The 20,715-nt window shown below is 36.0% G+C and overlaps 3 protein-coding genes across 7 annotated transcripts; 2 read left to right on the top strand and 1 right to left on the bottom strand.

Moving 5' to 3' along the window:
- Positions 1 to 64: 64 nt before the first annotated feature.
- On the top strand, positions 65 to 6,329 carry LOC105178095 (Pseudouridine synthase family protein). 4 transcript variants are annotated; one of them, XR_849099.3, is made up of 16 exons: positions 65 to 214; positions 729 to 1,120; positions 1,324 to 1,444; positions 1,707 to 1,824; positions 2,428 to 2,552; positions 2,745 to 2,816; positions 3,192 to 3,260; positions 3,355 to 3,435; positions 3,519 to 3,638; positions 3,729 to 3,803; positions 3,892 to 3,972; positions 4,351 to 4,424; positions 4,507 to 4,567; positions 4,869 to 4,924; positions 5,734 to 5,958; positions 6,060 to 6,329. XR_849099.3 is itself a non-coding variant. In XM_020691852.2 (15 exons), the coding sequence occupies exons 1-15, from the start codon at positions 65 to 67 to the stop codon at positions 5,813 to 5,815; spliced, it is 1,671 nt and encodes a 556-aa protein (XP_020547511.1). In that variant the 3' UTR covers positions 5,816 to 6,018. The 4 variants fall into 4 exon arrangements, 2 of the variants coding, with proteins under 2 accessions (XP_020547511.1, XP_011099760.1); XR_016064024.1 differs by having other exon boundaries at positions 6,037 to 6,329; XM_020691852.2 differs by lacking the exon at positions 6,060 to 6,329 and having other exon boundaries at positions 3,898 to 3,972; positions 5,734 to 6,018.
- Positions 6,330 to 7,481: 1,152 nt separating this feature from the next.
- LOC105178106 (tetrahydroberberine oxidase) lies at positions 7,482 to 10,243 on the top strand. The gene has a single exon (XM_011101474.3). The coding sequence runs from the start codon at positions 8,340 to 8,342 to the stop codon at positions 9,945 to 9,947; it is 1,608 nt and encodes a 535-aa protein (XP_011099776.1). The 5' UTR covers positions 7,482 to 8,339; the 3' UTR covers positions 9,948 to 10,243.
- Positions 10,244 to 10,770: 527 nt separating this feature from the next.
- LOC105178116 (uncharacterized) lies at positions 10,771 to 17,105 on the bottom strand. 2 transcript variants are annotated; one of them, XM_011101487.3, is made up of 13 exons: positions 16,763 to 17,105; positions 16,239 to 16,458; positions 15,945 to 16,145; positions 15,729 to 15,799; positions 15,269 to 15,431; positions 14,018 to 14,611; positions 13,154 to 13,534; positions 12,987 to 13,062; positions 12,837 to 12,900; positions 12,119 to 12,254; positions 11,349 to 11,462; positions 11,164 to 11,268; positions 10,771 to 11,037 (listed from the first exon to the last, which is right to left on the bottom strand). In XM_011101487.3, the coding sequence occupies exons 1-12, from the start codon at positions 17,047 to 17,049 to the stop codon at positions 11,203 to 11,205; spliced, it is 2,373 nt and encodes a 790-aa protein (XP_011099789.1). In that variant the 5' UTR covers positions 17,050 to 17,105; the 3' UTR covers positions 10,771 to 11,037; positions 11,164 to 11,202. The 2 variants fall into 2 exon arrangements, with proteins under 2 accessions (XP_011099789.1, XP_088733767.1); XM_088877641.1 differs by having other exon boundaries at positions 10,771 to 11,268.
- Positions 17,106 to 20,715: the final 3,610 nt, after the last annotated feature.

The raw sequence follows: 20,715 nt of genomic DNA, 5'->3' as shown, positions 1-20,715 counted from the left end.
GTGAACTGGTGATACTCCACGAAAACCACCTTTCTTGGCGAAGTGAACGGAGGGGACTTCGGGAATGGCCACCACGGGTGCGGCCGCTGACGGAATCAATGAAGAAGCGCGTTTTAGTTCCTCCGTCGAAGCCGACAATGATGACCTGAAGCTCCTTCGTGACTCTGTCCGTGCGGTGCCGGCTCAACCCCTCAAAGACCTGCTGTCTAACGGCGTCAGTTCTGTTCTCAAAATCAATCTTTCCTTTCTTGTTATGTTCTATTTAGTTCTAATAATGCTTATTATGTTGCAAAAATCAGCAGAACGGGAATTTATTTATTTTCTTACAACTTACAAGTGTATCTTACTGGAAGAGTGCTATTCGTTGTTTCTGTTCAATCTTTATTCAAATTTTAGAGCTTTTTGTATATTACAGAAGTCATTAACTGATTTTTCGAGTGTAAGTTTCACGTTTTCTGCTAATCAAGTTTATAACTTCTCCCTTGGTGTGTTAATAGCTGCTGTTTTCATGGCGTTGTCACTAAAGATTGAAATGTTAAGAGTTGGGATTAAAATATCTGTTGAAAGACAGTAGATTTTTAACAAATCCCTGTATCGTGATTCCAGTTTGATGGATCCGAACAAACTTTTAATGCGAAGTGCAGAGTCCAATTTATGTTTTAAACCACTTTAGTCGGTTTATCTTGATAACTTGATGTTTATGTAATAGAGGTTTCATTACCGTGCAGGTTTGTGTGCGATGTATATTTCGGCTATTTTCTCTTCATGAGCAAATTTGTTCTCGTCCTTCCCTGGTGACACCAATTCTTAGTACAATTCTTCGTGAAGTAACAGGATGTGAAGGAGATGGCACTAGTAGTAGTCCTAGAGAAACTAAAGATTTGAATGATTTAGAATCCTTGAGAGAGGTCAAGGAGGAGATTAAAGTTTGTAGTGTTTGTCTAGGCATCTTGCAGTTTCTATATAATGATGATAATGGGACATTGGTGAAAAAGGATTCTGCCAGTGATTTTGCTGCAGCGATGGAAGAAGTTGTAAAGCAAGAGGGCCATCAAAGTGATAGCTTCTCACTTGAAGTCTCGCTACCCCAAGATGTTGTTGAAAATGAACAAGCAGTTTGGTTAGTGATTTGTTTGCAAATTGTTGAATTTTAATTGATCATGAATCCCAGGGCTGGCTCAAAATCCCTTCTGTTAGCTTTATGTATTTGTTGTACTTGTAATTTTGACTCGTTTTTTGGTTTTTCTACTCATTCATTGAGGCGTTCATTGATATATATGCACTACCCGTGATTTCAGATACTTTGATCATTTTGTTCATTAGGTTGTATATACAAGAGAAGTATAGTTCTGAATCTTGGTTCCTGGAAAAGCTTCCATCTGAATGCTTTGCCACAAAAGATTTCCTGAAGTTGTCTGTGACAAATCCTTTGGAGACATTGTTGGTAAACTTTTACTCCATTTCAATCATCACAGTTTGTAAAAATTGCTGAATTTCTTTAAACTGAAGCATTCAATTGGCATAACTTGAACTTCATAATTGCACTGAACATTCTATGAGGAAAAGAGATGGAAACTGATGGCTGCATTGTAAATATTGCAAAGCGGAGATGCTGATTCTCTCTTTCTTCTATGTTTCTTTTTTGTTTTTGGGATAAAGATACAACTGTAGAGGGTTTAGTCTTTTAAAAGGTTGACATTTTGTAGGGTATAAAATGCAATGTAAGTTCTTTCCGAGTTCGCTTGACATACACACTTTCTGATGCATCAACAAGGGACCGGCACATAAAGGAGAAAAATGGATTCTGTAAGAGGAGGAAAACAGGTAATAAATATTCGATCAGTTTGAGTTTGAAGCATAAGCAATAGATACTAGAGTCTATAGAAGTCTGGCATTCTAAATTTTAGTAAAATACCGTACTTGTTTAAAAATATTTTTTATTTATCACTTTGTTAGTGGTATTGTCTAACCAAGTGTCGCCCCATTTTCATGTACTGCCACCTTATGGTACTGTATGGCCAGGTGTCCCTTAATATTTGGAAAGATGTGATTATGTTGATCTCTCTTGAAAAGTTTATACTGTAGCAAGCGGCATCTGAGGCATATATTATTACGCTTTTGTCCAGTCATGCTTATTGCGTGCAACCTTATGGTGCTCAGAAAGTGTGAACTAATGATGCTTGAGGATGGGCCTCTATGCTTATATTCATCTAAACACAGAGTGTGTCATTTGTCTAACAGTGTAGACATCCAGAATAATTGAACTAGCATTTTGATAGAATTCATAATTGCATTCAAGAGATAGCTATCTATTGGTTCTTTGGCTATAACAGTCAAGAGACGGTGAAGGCAGATATGTGAGGAATGTTGCGGTTAGTTGTTCTGCATTCTGCACATTTCACTTCCTTTAAAATGTCAATGGAACAGATGACAGTGATAACTTCAAGAAAGATGGTGGCTTTCATAGAGTTGAAGGACATGATCTCACTAGAAAATCTTCAACCGCCTTGGAAGATGGCAGGGTTGGTCTATCAAAATTCCCTCTAGAGAAGGTATTGTTTTCAATTATTTGTTCATCTGGCTCTTTATGTCTTGCTTCCTTGTCATGCATTTCACCCTTGTCAGTCTCCCTTAAAATAAGGAACTATAAGGAGCTTCGCAGCATACTTATATTTATTGTAATACTCTTCAAACTTTGAATTATTGATGCTGGATTACTAAATATGTAACTTTTTTATTTTTAGGTCAACCAGTGCTGCTCCTTGAACTTTCAATGCTACAGAACTTCCGTCTATGTTGGTGGGAGATATCTTAAGGTGCTATAACATTGCTGCATAATGTTCCTTGGATAATGTCAGTATGTCACTGATAATGCGTTCTATTTATCTAGACTTGAGAAACAGTTGTTTGATCCTTTTGCACTTTGAATTTCATTCATAAGTGTGAATCGTTTGATATTATAGATAATCACATTTGTTGACCCTAAAGTTCTCCTTCAGTTTTGCTTTACATTGTTATATGCTGTCATTGGCAGATAGCAGCATTTTATGCATGCTTGTATCGAAGGGATTCACTTTTAAGGGCTTTGTCCTTCCTGTAACCCATACCTAGTTAGGAGGCCAACCAACTGTCTTTTTTTGTCAGATTGACTGATAGGGAAAACAATTATGTTGTTGCTCTTTCTGATGCAGTACTCTAGAAATGTCAGTCAGACACGCTGGATCATAGATGATGAGCGAATGGGTGAAGCATCTATTGAGGTAGAGGACCTCCTAATAATTCTTTATTTTCAGGGTAATGATGTGAGATGATGAAAAGGCGTCGTTCATGAGTTTTCATGCTTTGCCTTTGCAGGAAATAGTTGGTGGCAACATCCTTCCCATGTGCCAGGGTGACACTTATAAGTTTCACGCTGCCGGCAGAGAAGATATTGATGTAAAGGAGCTTTCAGATTTCAGAATTAGTTATTTCTGAATTTTCAAATACCATTCAGTTTTCATTCCATCTCTCCTTGCTAGGTTCGGATGTTGGGTACAGGGCGGCCTTTTCTGGTTGAGATCCAAAATGCACGCCAAGTCCCTTCTGATGCGTTAGTAAAAGATATCGAAAACAAAATAAATAGCCTAGAAAGCAAATTTGTGAGTACTATTAATTTCATTTATTTGTTGCATTTACTTACCTTCAAATTTTGATTTGTGATCAAGTACACAATAAATTTGTATGGGCAGGTGAAGGTAAAGAATCTTAAGGTCTTAGGCAATCAGGGTTGGGAGCTGATGCGTGAAGGAGAAGCAGAAAAGCAGGTAAATTGCTTCACTTTGTAGTCAATTGGTTAGGTCACATCTTGTATGATTTGCTATCATACATAACAATTCAATACTTTTTATGTAGAAACAGTATGCTGCACTTGTGTGGATTCCTCGCCCTCTAAATGATGACGATGTGCAGACATTAGCATCAGTGAGGGACATGGTAGTTTTGCTTTCTTCACTCTCTCTCTCTCTGGGCCGATTGCTGATATCACTGTCTCTTTCGTCCTGATGTTATGTGGTTTTCTGCTTGAGATAGGCTTGATAAACAATGATTAAAACTATTAAAATTGTGTTAGCTTTATATTATATACTTATATGGTGTGTGCATACTTGATTTTAGTTACTTCATTAATCTCTTTCGATAGCTTTCATATGTTGTGCACAGGATTCCTTGACAGTTACATATATACGTAGCACATTTAGATTTTCAGCAATTTTTTTTATGTAAAGTAGTTTTTGGATATATTCTTTTAAAAATCACTCCCTTGGGACATTATGAAACACAGCCCCTTATAACGAATTCCATTTTTTTGTTTAGCAAATTTTGCAGAAAACTCCAATAAGGGTTCTCCATCGCCGAAGCCCATTAGAGCGTGAAAAAACCATACATTGGTACAGAAGTCCTAAAATGACATATTACACTATCTTGTGCTGTTTTGAAGCCATTTTTATCTTTTTATGTGTGATATTTCAGGATGAGAATAGAGAGAATAGCTGGAAGTTCTCAATATTTCCTTTTGCATTTGTGCACACAGGTAAAACATCTTTATTTGTGTAAAAAGAAATTCATTCGTTTAGATTAAAGATTAACATTTTATTTGTCAACAAAATATACGACTAACTATAACCTGCAATGCAATACTTTAGTATTATCTACATGGGTCAGTGGGATCTTAAAGTGGGATCGCTGGTAGGATAATATCTGACATATACTTGATTCTTCCTCAGCTTTCATGTTCTCTGATTAGATTGAAAGCCATACAAAAACTTACCTCCATTCTATATTTTCTTGAATTTTATGCTGACCCTTGATCCTGACAACTGTATCTTAACCAGGCTGGAACATACATCAAGGAATTTGTTCATGGGGATCTTGGACGCACACATCCAAGGTATGAACTTCAATCACCTTGCAACAACATCAATTTTCTTTCAATGAGATGCATGCTTATGGATATCTCACGGGTCAGGATAGTATAATTCTTGTTCCCATTCTGCCCGATCACTGGCTTTCTGGTCTTATTGGATCCGTTAGATGGATATGATAGCTCAAAGAACTTATGTTTATTTAAAGATTAATGCATTGGTGATGTTTGTTTCACATTCGAGATGCTGCCTGGAAAAATCTTTTAGAATTGAGATCTTCACTACTCTGGTCGAACAACTTGACTCATTCTAGGGATTTTGGAATCACCCAGCTAGGCGAATCACAGTATGTTTGGCCTGGCTGTATAAGTGTAGCCCCAGAGGGCGGCTAGCACCTCAGGAGCCCTTTGTTACGAAATCCTCTAGAAAGAGAAAAGCCTCTCCGTCCGGGGCCAACCAGTATGACGATTGGTTTCCAATCCGAAATGCTTATATAATACGAAAAAAATGAGCTAATGAGAAAGCGTCTGGAGTTACTTCTACTTTTCGTAGAGATAGAGGGAAAGAAGCTTAGTAAGCTAGTAGCACGAAAGTGGCTTCTTCTGGAGCTCGCTCGGGGGACAGAGAGATCTTCTTTTTGAAATGGAATTTCTTTTTAGGTCTTCGTGCTTATTCGAAAGTGAATGAATGTGAAATTTCATTTTCTAACTAATGGCACATCTTAAGCAGATTATTACTACGTATAGCAAATATTTAAAATAGCTCTCTCTCTCTCTCTCTTGCATCATCTTCTTAACTCAGTTTCCCTGACCTTTATTCTGTTTTACATTTTCAGCATTGGTTCAATTCTCAAATGCAGAGCAGAAATATTGCAACTTGATGTTACAGATGTGAAGATGGATTGCTTCCAGGCGTAAAATGAGGCATCCCTCAAATTGGTTTTCAAGTGAAAGTATACCTGCGACGTCATTAAAGTTCTTTCCACCCGGCATGGTCAATGATGCCCCGATTTTAGGTTCCATTTTATTCCATACAATACAATGAACGGACCGATGTTCAAGTCAGTTTTCTAACTTTGCTGTTGTCTTTTATGATATAATCCCAGTACACGTTCTCGATATTAAGGCAATGAAATCAGATAGTTTCCTCTAAAAAATCTAGTGAAGGAGAAAGTGTTCCAAGGAAAACGATAATCTGTAGCCGTCTGTGGGCGGAGCAACCGGCCAAAAACACTCTTCTCACATGGAGGAATGAGAAAGTTGGTGAGGTAGGAAGAAATGTACAGAAGATTGAGAGTGAAAGATCCATGTTCTTGAGGGCCACAACCACACCATACTGGGTACTTGTTCCTTCACTTTCACCTTTTTCAACTTGTCTCCAACTAATATAAAGCTGCTTACTTATACGTGATATTTTTAGGATTTGATACAATTTACTCCTATAATATTGTAAATAGGCAGCTTACCCTCTTATAAAAAAAAAGTAGCAATTTACCTCGTCTTGGGAGGTAAAATACTATATTTTAAAAAATACAAAAAAAGATTTCATGGGGGGCAATTTGCTCACTAACAATATCACGGGATTGCATGTATTTTTATATAATTTAATTAAATTTTAAAATAATTTCTGTATCAGATCAAATCATGTGAATAATCTATAAATTCAAAATAATTGAAATGCAAATCTGTGATGGTTTGTTTTGGTTAATGCTTGTGGTTGTGAGTGTGAGTGGAGCCGACGATACCATGCTATGGATTTGGTAGCCAGTAGTTGCCATTACTATTTGTGTCTTGTCTTGTCTTCTCTTCACACCATTTCTCATGCTACGGATTTCGTACCCCATCAAGCATGTTTCACGCTCTCCTATTTTCATCCACAAGGAATATAATTGTTGCTATTTATGTATATATAAATGTCCCAATCATTACCTACATATGTATATAGTTTTATATACAGATATTCAAATTATCACATCAATTAAAGTAAATACATACCCATATAAGCATTGGCTTGGTAAATATCTTATACGGTATATTCGACGAGAGATTTGATGTTTGAAATATTATTAATATTTCTGATTTTAGTGATTGTTGGGTTTTTATTTATAATCGACCAAAATGTTTTTGTAAATTATGAACTATAATTTTACGTATTTTTTTATGGAATAAGTGGACAATTATTTTTTTAATTTTTCATTCACATTGTGCTCACTACTATATCTTATAATAAGGGGGTGATTAGTAGGTAGAAATGGAGTGAGCATTCATAATTGGTATAATTTTTTAGGTTTAAGAATACTTATTCTCTTAGGTAAAATCAACCATTTACTCCCCCAATATAGTATTTGCTATTCCTAACATATTTGATAATTTTTTTTTTTTGCACAAATTATTCTTCTAATAGAATAAGTTCACAAACTTTTGGATGGTATAGTTTTTTGCCAAAATAATATATTTTTATATATCTAAAAAATGGATTTATATGTTTATTGAGTTAATAAATTATTCTTTAAATAAACTATTTTTTTAATTGTAATAACATGTGAAAAATTTTATAACTTATTTATTTCCTTCTATAAACAATTTTATTGATGGGCATTGGCTACATAAATATAACCTTTCTATAAATAATTTATTGCGTCATGAGCATTGGCTACATAATTATCCTATAACAAGAGTAGCAACTACGTGCCCGGCAACACCATCCCTACCATGTTATCTATACGTACTTGGAAACAACAAAGATTAAATGTATTTTGGGTACCGGAATTAGGCTATTTGTCGTTTTCATTCTTTATCTTTTTAGGATAGTATTTTAATTTCATATCTTTTTAATTTTTACAATTTTAGTTCTTATTTGCCAGAGGTCAAAAAATGGTGAAGTCCTGCAGAAAAAATGATTGAAATCATAGATTTTGAAAAGATATAAGATCAAAATGTTACCCTTAAATTTAAAGAATTAAAATACTGGAAAAAATAAGTCAATAAAAATAATTGCCTCAATTTTAAAAGTGCACATGAGATGCAAATGCATTTTTCGGGCAAGGAAGATAAATGGCAAGAAAAAAAGTTTACAAAAATTAAAAACATATAAAAACCCAAATATTATCTTTGAAAAGTTAAAAAAATGAAAACGCTAAATGACCAAATTGACAAAAAAATAAAGCCTTGACAGCAATGTAAGAATAATTGGTGGAGTCTGAATTTTCAACTCCTTCTTCCCCACTGTGGGACCGAAGGAGACATCAATGTCAAACCATTACATCCAACAAATATGTGGTACACTTTAGCCATTAAATTTCCTCCATTTCTCTTGACGTATACGACGCAGGCTTGATACTGAAATCTCTTTCTCAAACAATTCTTGCACCATAAAGAATCAAACCACAAGCAGCTCTCTTGCACCAAATATTGCTAGTGATTCCTGCACAGAAATAGAAAAATGAAGACTAGGACAGTAGTTCACATGCCATCGCTAGTTCTGAGCAGCTGCCTTGTTTTCTCATTGGCATGCACTGTTTTTGCTCACCAAGCCCCTCATAAATTTCTACATTGCGTTCAATCCCATAACTCAGAATCCATCTCTCAAGTCATTTACTCTAAGAACAACTCCTCCTACTTATCTAATCTGCTCTTCTCCATACAAAACATACGTTTCATTTCGCCTTCGATGCCAAAGCCTGCCTTCATTGTTATTCCTTTCACCGAGTCTCAAATTCAGGCCGTGGTTTTATGCTCAAAGGCCAGTGGTCTGCAAGTGCGAGTTCGGTGTGGAGGCCATGACTATGAGGGCCTGTCTTATTCCTCCCACGTCCCGTTTGTTATAATTGATTTGAGGAATCTCAGCTCAATCAGAATTGATGCAAAGAAAAGAGTTGCATGGGTTGAGGGGGGTGCGCTTTTAGGCAATCTTTCTTATCAGATTGCAAAGAGGAGTGGGAATCTTGCATATCCTAATGGACTTTGTCCCACTGTGGGGGTTGGAGGGCACTTCAGTGGAGGAGGGTATGGTACATTGTTGAGAAAATATGGACTGGCGGCTGATAATGTACTTGATGCAAGAATCATCAATGCAAATGGCGAAATCCTTGACAGGAAATCGATGGGGGAGGATCTTTTCTGGGCTATAAGAGGTGGAGGGGCAGCCAGTTTTGGAGTAGTCACGGCCTGGAAGATTAGATTGGTCAAAGTCCCTGATATTGTCACTGTTTTCACTGTAAATAGGACATTGGAGCAAAACGCAACGGACTTGGTTCATCGTTGGCAGTATGTTGCTGACAAGTTTGATCGTGATTTGTTTGTCAGAATCCTTGTAACACGTGTAAATTCTAGCCATCATAAGGAGAAAACCACGGTCCAGGCTGCGTTTAACTCAATTTTTCTTGGAAAGATCGACAGGCTGCTTCCGTTGATGCAGGAGAGTTTTCCCGAGCTGGGATTGGTTCAGGAAGACTGCAAGGAGAAGAGGTGGATTGAGGCAGTCCTCTACTTTTCTGATCTTCCAGACGGGTCGACTCTGGATGATTTAACAAACAGGAATCCTAATCCCAAGACTTATTACAAGGCAAAATCAGATTTTGTCCAGGTCCCCATCCCCAAACATGGCCTCAAAGGGCTGTGGAAATTCTTTGACGAAGATGAAGCAGCTGATGCTCAGCTGATTTTTGCACCATACGGTGGAAGAATGAGTGAAATTCCTGAATCTCAAATCCCTTTTCCCCATAGAGCAGGGAACATATATGAAATCCAGCACTTGGCTTATTGGGACAATGAACGTAACAAGCAGGCTGAAAGGTATATAAATTGGCTGAGAAGGCTATACGAGTACCTGACTCCCTTTGTTTCCAAGAATCCGAGAGCTGCATATTTGAACTACAGGGACTTGGATTTGGGAGTGAACAATGACGGCAACACAAGCTACAAACAAGCAAGCGTTTGGGGCACTCAATATTTCAAGAACAATTTCAAAAGGCTGGTTGAGGTGAAGAGCAAGGTTGACCCTAGTAATTTCTTCAGAAACGAGCAGAGCATTCCGATACTGTCAACCTAATACTACCCAGAAAATAGGGGTTATCTTCTTGGTATGCATCAAGATTGTGCCTCGGATCAGATTAATTTGTTCGACTTTTGATGTTTCTGGGCCTTTGGAGTTATGCACGTTGAGTTAGTTCATCTGTTCACTAAATAAAAGATGTCGCATAGTCCGAACTGCGGACAGTAAATTGTATAAAAAGGTCGGTTCGATGCATGTATCTTGAATTGAATTTAACCAAGGACAAAGTTCTGATAATTATGTTATGTTGCTCATGAAATGATAAAGGATGCTTTTGTTGTATTCACCCACCACAGGCAGTTTGCGTTTAGACCTTTAGGCATTGATGATGAGAATGAGACGTATTGCATTAGTAGCTATGTTCTTCTCAACGCCTTTCGGTCAAAATATGTCTACATCTGTACCAGTTTACGAAAAAGAAAGAAAGACCAATAAACGTGTGAAGCTTATTTTTTTGTTCTTGCCAATTGCCATTGCTACTCTTGGGGTGATATTTTTGGAAATTTCTATATGCATTGCGGGTGATGGCATCAAATTTAGTGTGGTGGTTACTTAAATCCTTCTGTGTTTTCACAACGCTGATAATCAAGTGCAAGATTTTGCGTATCCTATAGAAAATGTAAGGTACTCTCACCCCGTTGAATTTCTAGCCTCCCATATGACTGTTAATCTTAAAAGTTGTGAAATTAGCAATCCTATGTTTTCATGTAGAGAAAAATATAAAACTATTAAATGTATGATATCACTTAAACACAACACCTATAACATACCGACACAATATAATTCATCAATTTAATTAATACTTTCAAACCAACCAGTATAATAAGAAAAATATATATATATATATATATCTTAGGTCGACTCCAAGAATTCGTTGACGTACTGATGATTTTCGTATAATTTAATGTGAAAAATCCTGGACAGGCATAATTTACGCTAAAGGGCAATGTGAAGCAATACTGTTCTGATTACTTGGTATGTTTTTCATAAAACCAACTCCACCTACGAGTAGTATGTCGGCTCCCATAGTATACATTCTTTTTCCCAAGGCAGAGCAGCAGCAATGAAGAAAGCATCTTTCACTTATCTGGAAAATTACCACAGAGATGATCATTGTACCCGCTAAATGTCTTAGCAAGTCAACAGATGGAAACCCTATCCATTTGAATCAAGCAGATAAATCCCGTAAAAACATGTATTTCCACACTCTTACTTCCAGATTTTGTAGACTTCACCCAAAATGGCATTAGGTCTAGTCGATCCAGGATGCATCTACCACCTTAGCCATGAAGGCATATCTATCTGCAGCTTCGTCAATCTGCAACACAGTTTTGTCCAGGTTGATTCAGTTGTTGAGAGAAACTTGAGAAGAGCGATGTGATAGGTTGATATACTTACTATTTTCTGTGTTGGCATTCCAGCTCCATGTCCAGCCTTCTGTTCTATGCGCCCGATGATTGGGTTGGTTTGAGGACTTTTCTCCACACTCGTGCATAGAACGTGTTGCATGGTCTATAAGCAACATTTAGAGAAGTGAACCAACATGCAGAATGGTAACAGGTGAAAGAAAGATGGTGTAAAATTCTCAAGTCTATCCCTGAGATGGTCAATCTTTGCTAAAAGTTGGCAGCAGTTTCATAATGAAGACTAAAAGTCACATTTCCACCTATTGAGAGGTCCAGAACAGAGATACAGCACCCTAGACAGCAGCCATGCGGTTCCACATATATTATGTAAAATTCCACCAGTCACAAATTTTGTTTCACATACAATTTAAGCTTGAAAAGTACAATTCTGTATCAAAAGATTTCACTATATAGCTTCCCGTTTTCAAAGTTACTCAAAGTCCTTAACTTGCACTTTCTTCAATTAGTAACAGTTTATTATCTTTGGCAGTTCTGAACATAGAATACGACGAACAGTTTATTATCTTTGGCAGTTCTGAACATAGAATACGACGAACAGTTTATTGTTTTTGGCAGTTCTGAACATACAATAAGACAATATAATCCACAACTATGCTATTGGCCCTAGTGGAGTCTGCCTACACAAACAAAAATTAGGAAACAGTTAATAATTCACGACCACCCAACTCCTTCCTCTTACCAAAAAGAAGTTGATAATGGAAAAAGAATAAAGGGTATAACTTCAATGGATAAAATACACACCGCCAATAACTTCAGTGAGTGCAGAGGGACAACACGATCATCGTGGTCTGCCGTCAACAACATAGTGGATGGATACTGAGTGGCTTTATCAGAAGTCTTATCCCAAGGTCTCCTAACATTATGCAAGGGCGAGTACCTAAAAAAAGGAAAAGGCCAAAGAAGAGAAAATTAGCTCACTCAGACGCGGACTCCAATAAGTGATTCAGTCACTCGCTGGTTGGGATAAAGAACAAACAATATTGCATTAATAAAATCCATTAACTCAGTACAAACAAGGGGCTAAACCAAAATTCATAATAAGCTTAGCATATTGATTTTGGTTTATCTTTATCATTAAAACAAATGCATGATGAAATACCTCTTCATTTAGGAGATTTTGGATTGTCAAAAGATAACAAGGACGTAGAAGATTGAGAGGTTTCCTGGGGCACAATTTAGATTTCACATTTGATAAAACCAAAAACAAATAGTCTATTGAGTCTCCAAATTTTGAATCACGAGGTTCACAGTAACAATGATAAGTCAATCAGATCTCCAACTCCTAATTACTCCAGACAAAAACAATTGAAGAACAAACCACACATATGTTCTAACCAAAAGACACAATACAGAAGAGGAGTGGTAAAATAACAAGTAAACCAAAGCTAACAGCCAGTCATTTGTCTAATCTAGTCTGGAAAGCCGACAGAGTTGATTCTCAAGAAGGGAAAGTGCTCACTTAATTAGCCAATTGAACTCTTCCTCCTTATCTGAACATCCATAGTCTGAGGTCCATGCATGGCCTAGTGTGGAGGGAGGCAAATTAAAAATTCTAAAACATGTAAAAAATGTGAATAGACAAGCAATCATCTTTTGGAGAACCCCTCACCAATGGTAAACTTATGAAACCTTAGCATGTCCATAACACCAACATGAGCAAGAGCACAGCCAAAAAGATCAGGTCTCTGCAATCATATATCCCAAAGTTTTTCATGAACAAACTCGGTTAGAAAAGTATGCAGCTAAAAGTATGAAAAGGATGATAAGAAGTGCTACTTGATTAATACAAGCCCCAACAAGGAGCCCCCCATTGCTTCCACCTTCAATGCACAACTTCTTCGGTTGGGTATAACCAACAGAGACAAGATACTCAGCAGCTGATATGAAGTCATCAAAGCAATTCTGCTTCTTTGCAAGCGCACCAGCTTTATGCCATTCTTCCCCATACTCTCCTCCTCCGCGTATGTTCGCAATGCAAAAGACACCATCTAAATGCTTTGCGATCAAAATGCGGCTTGCGGTGAAATATGGTGTAATACTGATATTAAATCCACCATATCCGTACAGTAAACAAGGATGAGATCCATCCAAGGAAAGCCCCTTTCTAGCCACTATAAACATTGGGATTTTAGTGCCATCTTTACTGGGCACAAAAACCTGAACAAGGAATATTTCAATCAAGGACCGACCACAGAAAGCAAAAGAATAATAAAGAAAACAATACTGGAATCAAGTTCTTTCAATGGAATACCCACCAAAACCTGCAACAGGAGTCAGTTTTCATTGTTCATACACAAAAACAAGTTGATAGAAATTGTAATGACATCAGTATATGAAAGCATTGAATGATTACTCTAGCACTGCAGTTCTCATGAATTAGGAACATCATTAATTTACGCCCAGAAGTAAAAGCTCACTACTCATCCCAACAATGGTTTAACACTAGTACAAATGAAAAGGTATATAGCTGTTGATTAAACCAAGAGGTACAGAAACATTTGTTGTAAAAAGAAAATGGGAGGTGAAACAATATTTCTCTCCAAAGTAGGAAGATGGGCCTAACAGAACATTAGAGAGGAGAAACTTCCATATTATGAATCGCACTTCTTGACTGCAAATTTTTTTTAAGCTAGTATTTACCTGACTGGCTTCAAATTCACTCCTGTCAAAGCCAGGGACAACTATTTCTCGGAAGATTCTCAGATCCGGGGCCTCGCCTTGTAAGTTGCACGTATATATAATGCCTGGGATAAGGAAGCTTGTAAAGCCAACAAAGATTATGCTGTCTTTGCGTCGAGAAGATATCTCAGATACTGACCCAATTTCGAGTGGTAAATGGTGCAAAAGGGAACCTGTTTTTAGATCCCTTATTTGCAGAACATTTTTCACATCACTCAAATAATTCACTATGATTTGGTTGCCATTTACAGCTGTAGCAGATTCAAGCACGTCTTTTTTATCTTCTTGGAGTACTTCAGTCCACGAACTAGGCTCTTTCAGATCAACTCGGACTAGCTTGTTTCTTGGAGCATCCTTATTAGTGAGGAAGGTGAAAATCGTGTCATCATTAGCAACATACTCATAGGAAGCGTCAAACTTGTCAACAAGCTTGACAAAAGGAAGCAATTCTTTTTTCCCCTTATAACCTTCAAGTCCTTTGGGAAGTGATAATAGGTCACAGTAATAAACCTTGTTCACAGGATCACAATTTTCTCCAATATACAGAAGAACGTACTGCAATTTCCAGAAAAATTAAAGGACCAGTTAATCGGAAAGTACGTCAATTATTACCAGCTTCAAGCATAAGGATTAGGCTGCTCACTCAAAATAAGATGATCTATGCGCATAAAAGAAATATATATAATAAATATTATAAAACATGGAAAGCCTCTTTTCTTGCAACTACACATCAATGTTACTAGAGGCTAACATTGGTGCAATCATCTTAATTCCGTTGAGTACCAGCCAAAAGTTTCTACCCTAGAACCATCATCGTAGATAAGGCTTGACTTGTCTTTGGCATGTATTGCTTAATAGACAAGATTAGATGACAAGTTTAAGGAGAGCAATTTGCATTACCCATTCTGTTCTATAGCATAAGATCACGGATATGTCATAAACTATCTTTATTAAACCATAACTCTGTCAAGGGCAAAAATTTTATAAGACAATGACATTATTTAAAAGTTCAATTGTACTTTTTTTTAATTTTCCGTTCTCTTTTCAAGAAGCAATTAATCCAATTTCACTTTTAAGCAGTCCATATCTTTTGTGTGTATTTTTACTCATCATGGCATCAATCACATGACAGAATTGCAACAAACTCAAACAAGAAGAGCAATAAACCAACTTGCAGACCTTTTGAATAATGTGAAGTCAGAGTTTTAGTACCTTCCCATCCTCTGTGACTGAAGCAGAGAGGGTATGTTTAGGATTTTCTGGATCGCTCCAGCATAAGATATCTTCAGACTGGTCAGTACCCAAAAAATGATAATAAATTTGATGGTTTAGATTCGCTTGAGTCTCAGTTCCAGCATCCAACTTCTCCCCTTCCCTTTAAAACAAACCATCCAACATGAAGATCACAAGAACCCACTGTTGAAAAGATGTAAGGAACATCCATAACACATAATATATGAAGATCAATTCTGAATCAATGGCTTAAGAAGATTGATAGTATAAATACTTGGCAGACCAAGTATGCAACAAAGCAGTTGCTCCAAAAATATAAATATTAAGTGATCAAGCTTTAACAGCAAACACAGTGATCTTTCATCTGAAAACAAATTACTCTACATAGAAGCAAATGGACGCAAGTTAGGCACATATTTCATATGCAATTATTACTTACTTAGGAGCTGGATAACGGCTATAGAAAAAACCCTTGCTATCATGTGTCCAACTAATACTTGAAAACTTAACCTGTTAAAGCAAATATACATCAGGGCACATTAACAAAAAGTCTGGAGTTTACAGATGTAATACAATATAGGAAGAACAACTCCGTCCCAGATTTACGTTTAGAAAGAAATACATCGCAAATATCATGACAATTTTTCAATTTTACCCATGAAATGGTATCCGGCTCAGTGCTCTTATCAGCAATCCGCAAAACTTTAATGGTAACCCAATCACTCCCACTTGAACTAGTGCCATAGGCCAAGTACTTTGCATCCTCACTAACCGCGTATGCACTCAGTGCTACAGTCCCATCATCACTTAGAGTGTTTGGATCAAGCAAAACCTCAGGTTTCCCATCCAAACTATCCTACAACCACCAAAAAGACTAAAATTTCAAAATTCACATGATATAAGGTGGCACTTTAAAAAAAACAGAAAAGATGAAACCTTGAAGAAAGACCTGAACATATAGGACTGTTTGTGGTTGTAGGCCGGTGTTATGGAAGTAAAAGTACTTGTCACCTTGCCTAAATGGAGCAGTATACTTGGGAAAGTCATATAATTTGGTAAGCTTTTCACGAAGCTTTTCCCTTGTTTCGCAGGTCTTAAGCACAGAATCCGTCAATTTCATCTGCTTTTCCACAAACTCTTTTGTCTCCGCTGAATCAGGGTCCTCAAGCCTAACCACATTATTTCATATTCATCATACAAACATTTGCTACAAAAATAGGAGAACAAAATGAAACCCATTAAGAATTTCAACAATACCAAATCTCAAATAGCGTTAAATTAGGCTTAAATAATATCCGAATCGATGTCCATTCAGTCCAAAGTCATAGAAATCAAACTTGTAAACTAGGAAACACCTCATCAATTCAAGGTGATGTTTGAATTCTTTTTCCAATTTGAATCCTTCCAACTCTCTACTACCAAAAGCTAAAACGAGGATTCAGCACATGATATTCAACCACACCAAACTATTACCATCGATAAGGGTCTGGGACCTTAACACCATGATAATTGTCAACCACAGACTCGTTCCGACGAGCAACGGGGTACTGCAAAAGCCCGTCAAAGGCGGAGAATGATCCCATTCTTGGAGCTGTGGACAAAGTAGGCGGCAGAAAGCGAGAGGAGAAACTTTTGGGCGACGGAAGCGAAGAAGAGCAGGTAAGAGACGTGAGGGAGCGGAAAAATAACAGGCGGCGCGTCAAGGTATTTAGGAGGGGGGAGGAGAGATTAGTGTGCACGTGGCGCGTGCATGACAACATTCTTTACTGGAATTTGAATTGGATCGCGTTGGCGGATATCAGGGGACGGCAACATCTTCCACCCGTTTCATTTACTTATATATATTTTATTTATCTTTTTAATAAATAAATAAAAAAAATATGTATATGCATTTGTGAGAATTTTTAATGTGTTTTTGTACCTTATATTAGAGTAAAATAATTTAAAACTCTCTAAACTATGTATTTTGTAAATCTCGTGTGATATACTCTATTTAATTGTGGTGTTAAATAGGGATGGTAATAGTTTGAGTTAAACCCAGACTCAGATTGGGATGGGTTTTGAAGTCTAAGTGGATCACATGTTTAGTGGTTTGAATTAAAACTCGCCTCGAATTCATTTTCATTTTTTCCTTTTTATATTTATATAAAATATGTTTGTATATATAATTTATTTATACTTACATAAACTAAATAATTTTTATAAATTAAAATGATGATATAGATAGTTTAAAAGTATTTTAATATTTATATAAGTTTTAATGCATAAAGCATGCACATATAAATTTACAAAAAAAAAAAACCTTTTAATAATATTATTGTCTTATATTTATAAAGTTATGGTAGTTTATTTTTTAAAAATATTAATCGAGTTTACAGGGTCCAATTCTACATGTCCTAAGTTTTGACAAATTCAGCTGTTGCCATTCCTAGTGCTAGTTTCCATTGAGTAGATATTTATGTTTTTGAATTGCTTAAAAGTTATTTATTGATAAATTATTATTTTCAATTTTCATTTTATTGTTAAATATTTCTAAATTTAACTTATGACTTATGCCTATTATAAATATAGAAGCTATTAAAACCACCCTTTAAATTATATAGTCCCCAAGTCATTAAATGGGCTAAATTAGCCCATAAAGTTGAACAGACATGTTTTAGTGGGCCAAAGCCCATAAAATTAAAAAGAAACAAAGAATAAGAAAATTAAGGAGGGTTTTGATAGAGTAATGGTGTAACCTTTTTAACATTCACATCTTCATTTCAACCTTTTTACTTTCTTTACCAAACTCATACATACATACATACATATTTCCCTTTACACCTATCATTTACTCATGTATCAATATTTTGAATTCATAATTATTCATTCTCATCAAAATATTATAATTTACAAACCAACTTTTTGCACATGCACCAACATCCCATCTTATTTATTATCGAGATATGACTATTACAAAAATATAATTAATATTTTATATGAAACCCGACATCTACTATTTGTTACTACATGACGGCTATTAGTGGACTATATCAACCACAAACGCCAAATATTGAAAAAGTTTTGATTCAATATATCTCTACCTATGTTTCTGGACATCCAATCAACAACTAAAGCTCATAAACAATGCACAAGTTGAAGTCCAAATACAACCTTGTACAAGATGTTGCACAAGATATAGTTATGTGAGATGAATATAAATTGATGAGCTCTATAATCAAAAATGTTTTGGTAGAACCCTAGACCAAAAGTGCAATGGTCAGGGTAAAATCTTGTTCAGGTCTATATAACTTTAAAGTCCAAGAACACCATGCATATTAGGAGTTGGTGTATTTTTTTATTGAATTAAAAGAGAGTTGGGATGATTTGAGTGTCAGTAAATCTCTTGGAAACAAAAAGAAGAAAAATGGGGCAGGTGATGGGCAGCTACTGCTGCTATACAGTATTGATAGTATTACTGTATACCCCCTATTACCCCTCATGTCCTTCCCATAATTTAATGGCGATTGTCAGAATTTCAATGATGAGGCTACGTATGTATATACGAGGCTCTGCATTCAAAAGCATTTTCTTACCCGCTGCCCTAATTATATTCCTTCCTGCCCTACCACCACCAACACACATTCCCATCTCTCTACTCCTCTGTGTGTGTTCTTGCTTTTCCCACACACACATGTGTGTGTTTTTGTATCTTCATGATCATAGAAATATGTAGTTAGTAGGGGAAGAAGAATTGCATGGACCCGTAAATAAGAAAAAGGGATACCAGCCTGGATTTGGGATGTAAAAGCGCAGAAGCTGAAGATAACAGTCTTGTCTTTGTTCATCAGTGGCTACAAAAGAAAAGAAGAGAAAATTTTAAGGATAAACAACTTGTCTCCTATTTTTCTTGTTCTAACACACAAATCTATAAGGTTGTATGAATCGATTTGTCCACCCCCACGAACTATATATGTGTTCTGGGGTTTTCTTTTCTTCTTCTCTCCATTTCTGTTTAGTCGTACGTTGGGATGATGACTACTTTCTAACCTACAAACTCTAAAATCACAGGCAGACGGACAAGGCTGGACTTGATCCAGGCAAATTGCAATAAAGGAGAGAGGTTTTCAAACATTTGAATGAATCGAACTTGAATTATATATCTTAAACATTAGGGTTTCAGTTATCAGGATGAATGAATCTTGAATCCTGAATCTGTATCTTCAACTTCAAATCAGTACTATTGTAAGAGATTATTCTTAGCTACCTGCACAAGGGCTTGCCCAAATCCGAGGATTCATGCAATGAACAATTTCTTTTTTTTAATAAAAGGAAAATTAGTAAATATCAGATGATCATGGGAGAAGGGTTTCTAGCTTTACCTTGATGTGTGGAGAACAAGGGCCTGAAGAAGCAGGAAATTGAAGCAAATTTCACGAGGGTTTTGCAAAGAGAATCCAACAGAGGTCAGTTGGCAGTATGCCCACCTCCTTACAGTGAATTCTTGTCGTTTGTTCAAACCACAAGAGGAGGAGGAGGAGGTGGACAGAATGCCAATAAACTCTGTAAGAAGCCCTTTGATAAACCCACCATGAATCCAATACTCCATCCTTAAACCCTGTCCTCTACTTGTGACGTAACAATCAACACGCACTGTAAGGTGTGCGGCAAAGAAGAAGCATAAATGAGAGGTGGGAAAAGAGGGACAGTTGGGGTGCTATTTAAGATGTGAGGTGAGGCTGCTACAGTAAATAAGTAATCTGTAAATTTTAATTCCATCCAATTTGAATTGATTATAGGATAATTAAAATCTCATTTATCGCGTAATTATACATAAATTTTTTATAGCTAAAAAAAACAGATCTAGTACTCCCAAAATTTGCTTATGTCTCGTAAATATGACTCTCCTTCAATTAAAATTCACTAAATTTTTTTATATTAACAAAAAAATAGATTAAAAATTGATATTTAGTCTTAATTGATTTATTAGAAATTTACTGTATCTAATAAATTAATTGAGAATAAATATAATATTTTATATTTTTTTTGTTAATATCAGTAAATTTTAACTAATAAAGAACTTAATTATTATTTAAAGCAAAACTCATGAATATTTAGATATAATTTTTTAAAGTATAAAGAATTTATGTATAATTATACTATATTTTAAAAAATATATAATTATTTTTAATAAACATAATATATTTATTATGTGAATAGTTGGTAAAAAAGAATTTCAAATTTAAATTGAATAAAAAAATGAATAATAAATAATAAACAGGTGTGTGTGGTGGTAATAATTGTAAGACAGAGAGTAATTAAAATTGATTGGATGGTTGATTTACAGAAGAGGGTGATGTTTAGAATTAGACAGGAAGATAGAAACATAAACATCATAAGTCACATATGTATATAATAAATAATCCTCGTTTCTGGTGAACATAAAA

This window comes from Sesamum indicum, linkage group LG2 (assembly GCF_026168435.1).
Source record: "Sesamum indicum cultivar Baizhima isolate 11 linkage group LG2, ASM2616843v1, whole genome shotgun sequence".
Taxonomy (NCBI): Eukaryota; Viridiplantae; Streptophyta; class Magnoliopsida; order Lamiales; family Pedaliaceae; genus Sesamum; species Sesamum indicum.
This window is presented reverse-complemented; position numbering and strand designations above follow the sequence as displayed.

Coding starts and splice junctions, on each gene's coding strand:
- LOC105178116 (XM_088877641.1), bottom strand. CDS start 17,049: ATGTTGTCATGCACGCGCCACGTGCACACTAATCTCTCCTCCCCCCTC. Junction 13,063..13,153: donor TTGGGGCTTGTATTAATCAA/GTAGCACTTCTT, acceptor ATATGATTGCAG/AGACCTGATCTTTTTGGCTG. Junction 11,269..11,348: donor GAATGCCAACACAGAAAATA/GTAAGTATATCA, acceptor ACTGTGTTGCAG/ATTGACGAAGCTGCAGATAG.
- LOC105178106 (XM_011101474.3), top strand. CDS start 8,340: ATGAAGACTAGGACAGTAGTTCACATGCCATCGCTAGTTCTGAGCAGC.
- LOC105178095 (XM_011101458.3), top strand. CDS start 65: ATGGCCACCACGGGTGCGGCCGCTGACGGAATCAATGAAGAAGCGCGT. Junction 3,436..3,518: donor CCGGCAGAGAAGATATTGAT/GTAAAGGAGCTT, acceptor TCTCCTTGCTAG/GTTCGGATGTTGGGTACAGG. Junction 4,568..4,868: donor TTTTGCATTTGTGCACACAG/GTAAAACATCTT, acceptor TATCTTAACCAG/GCTGGAACATACATCAAGGA.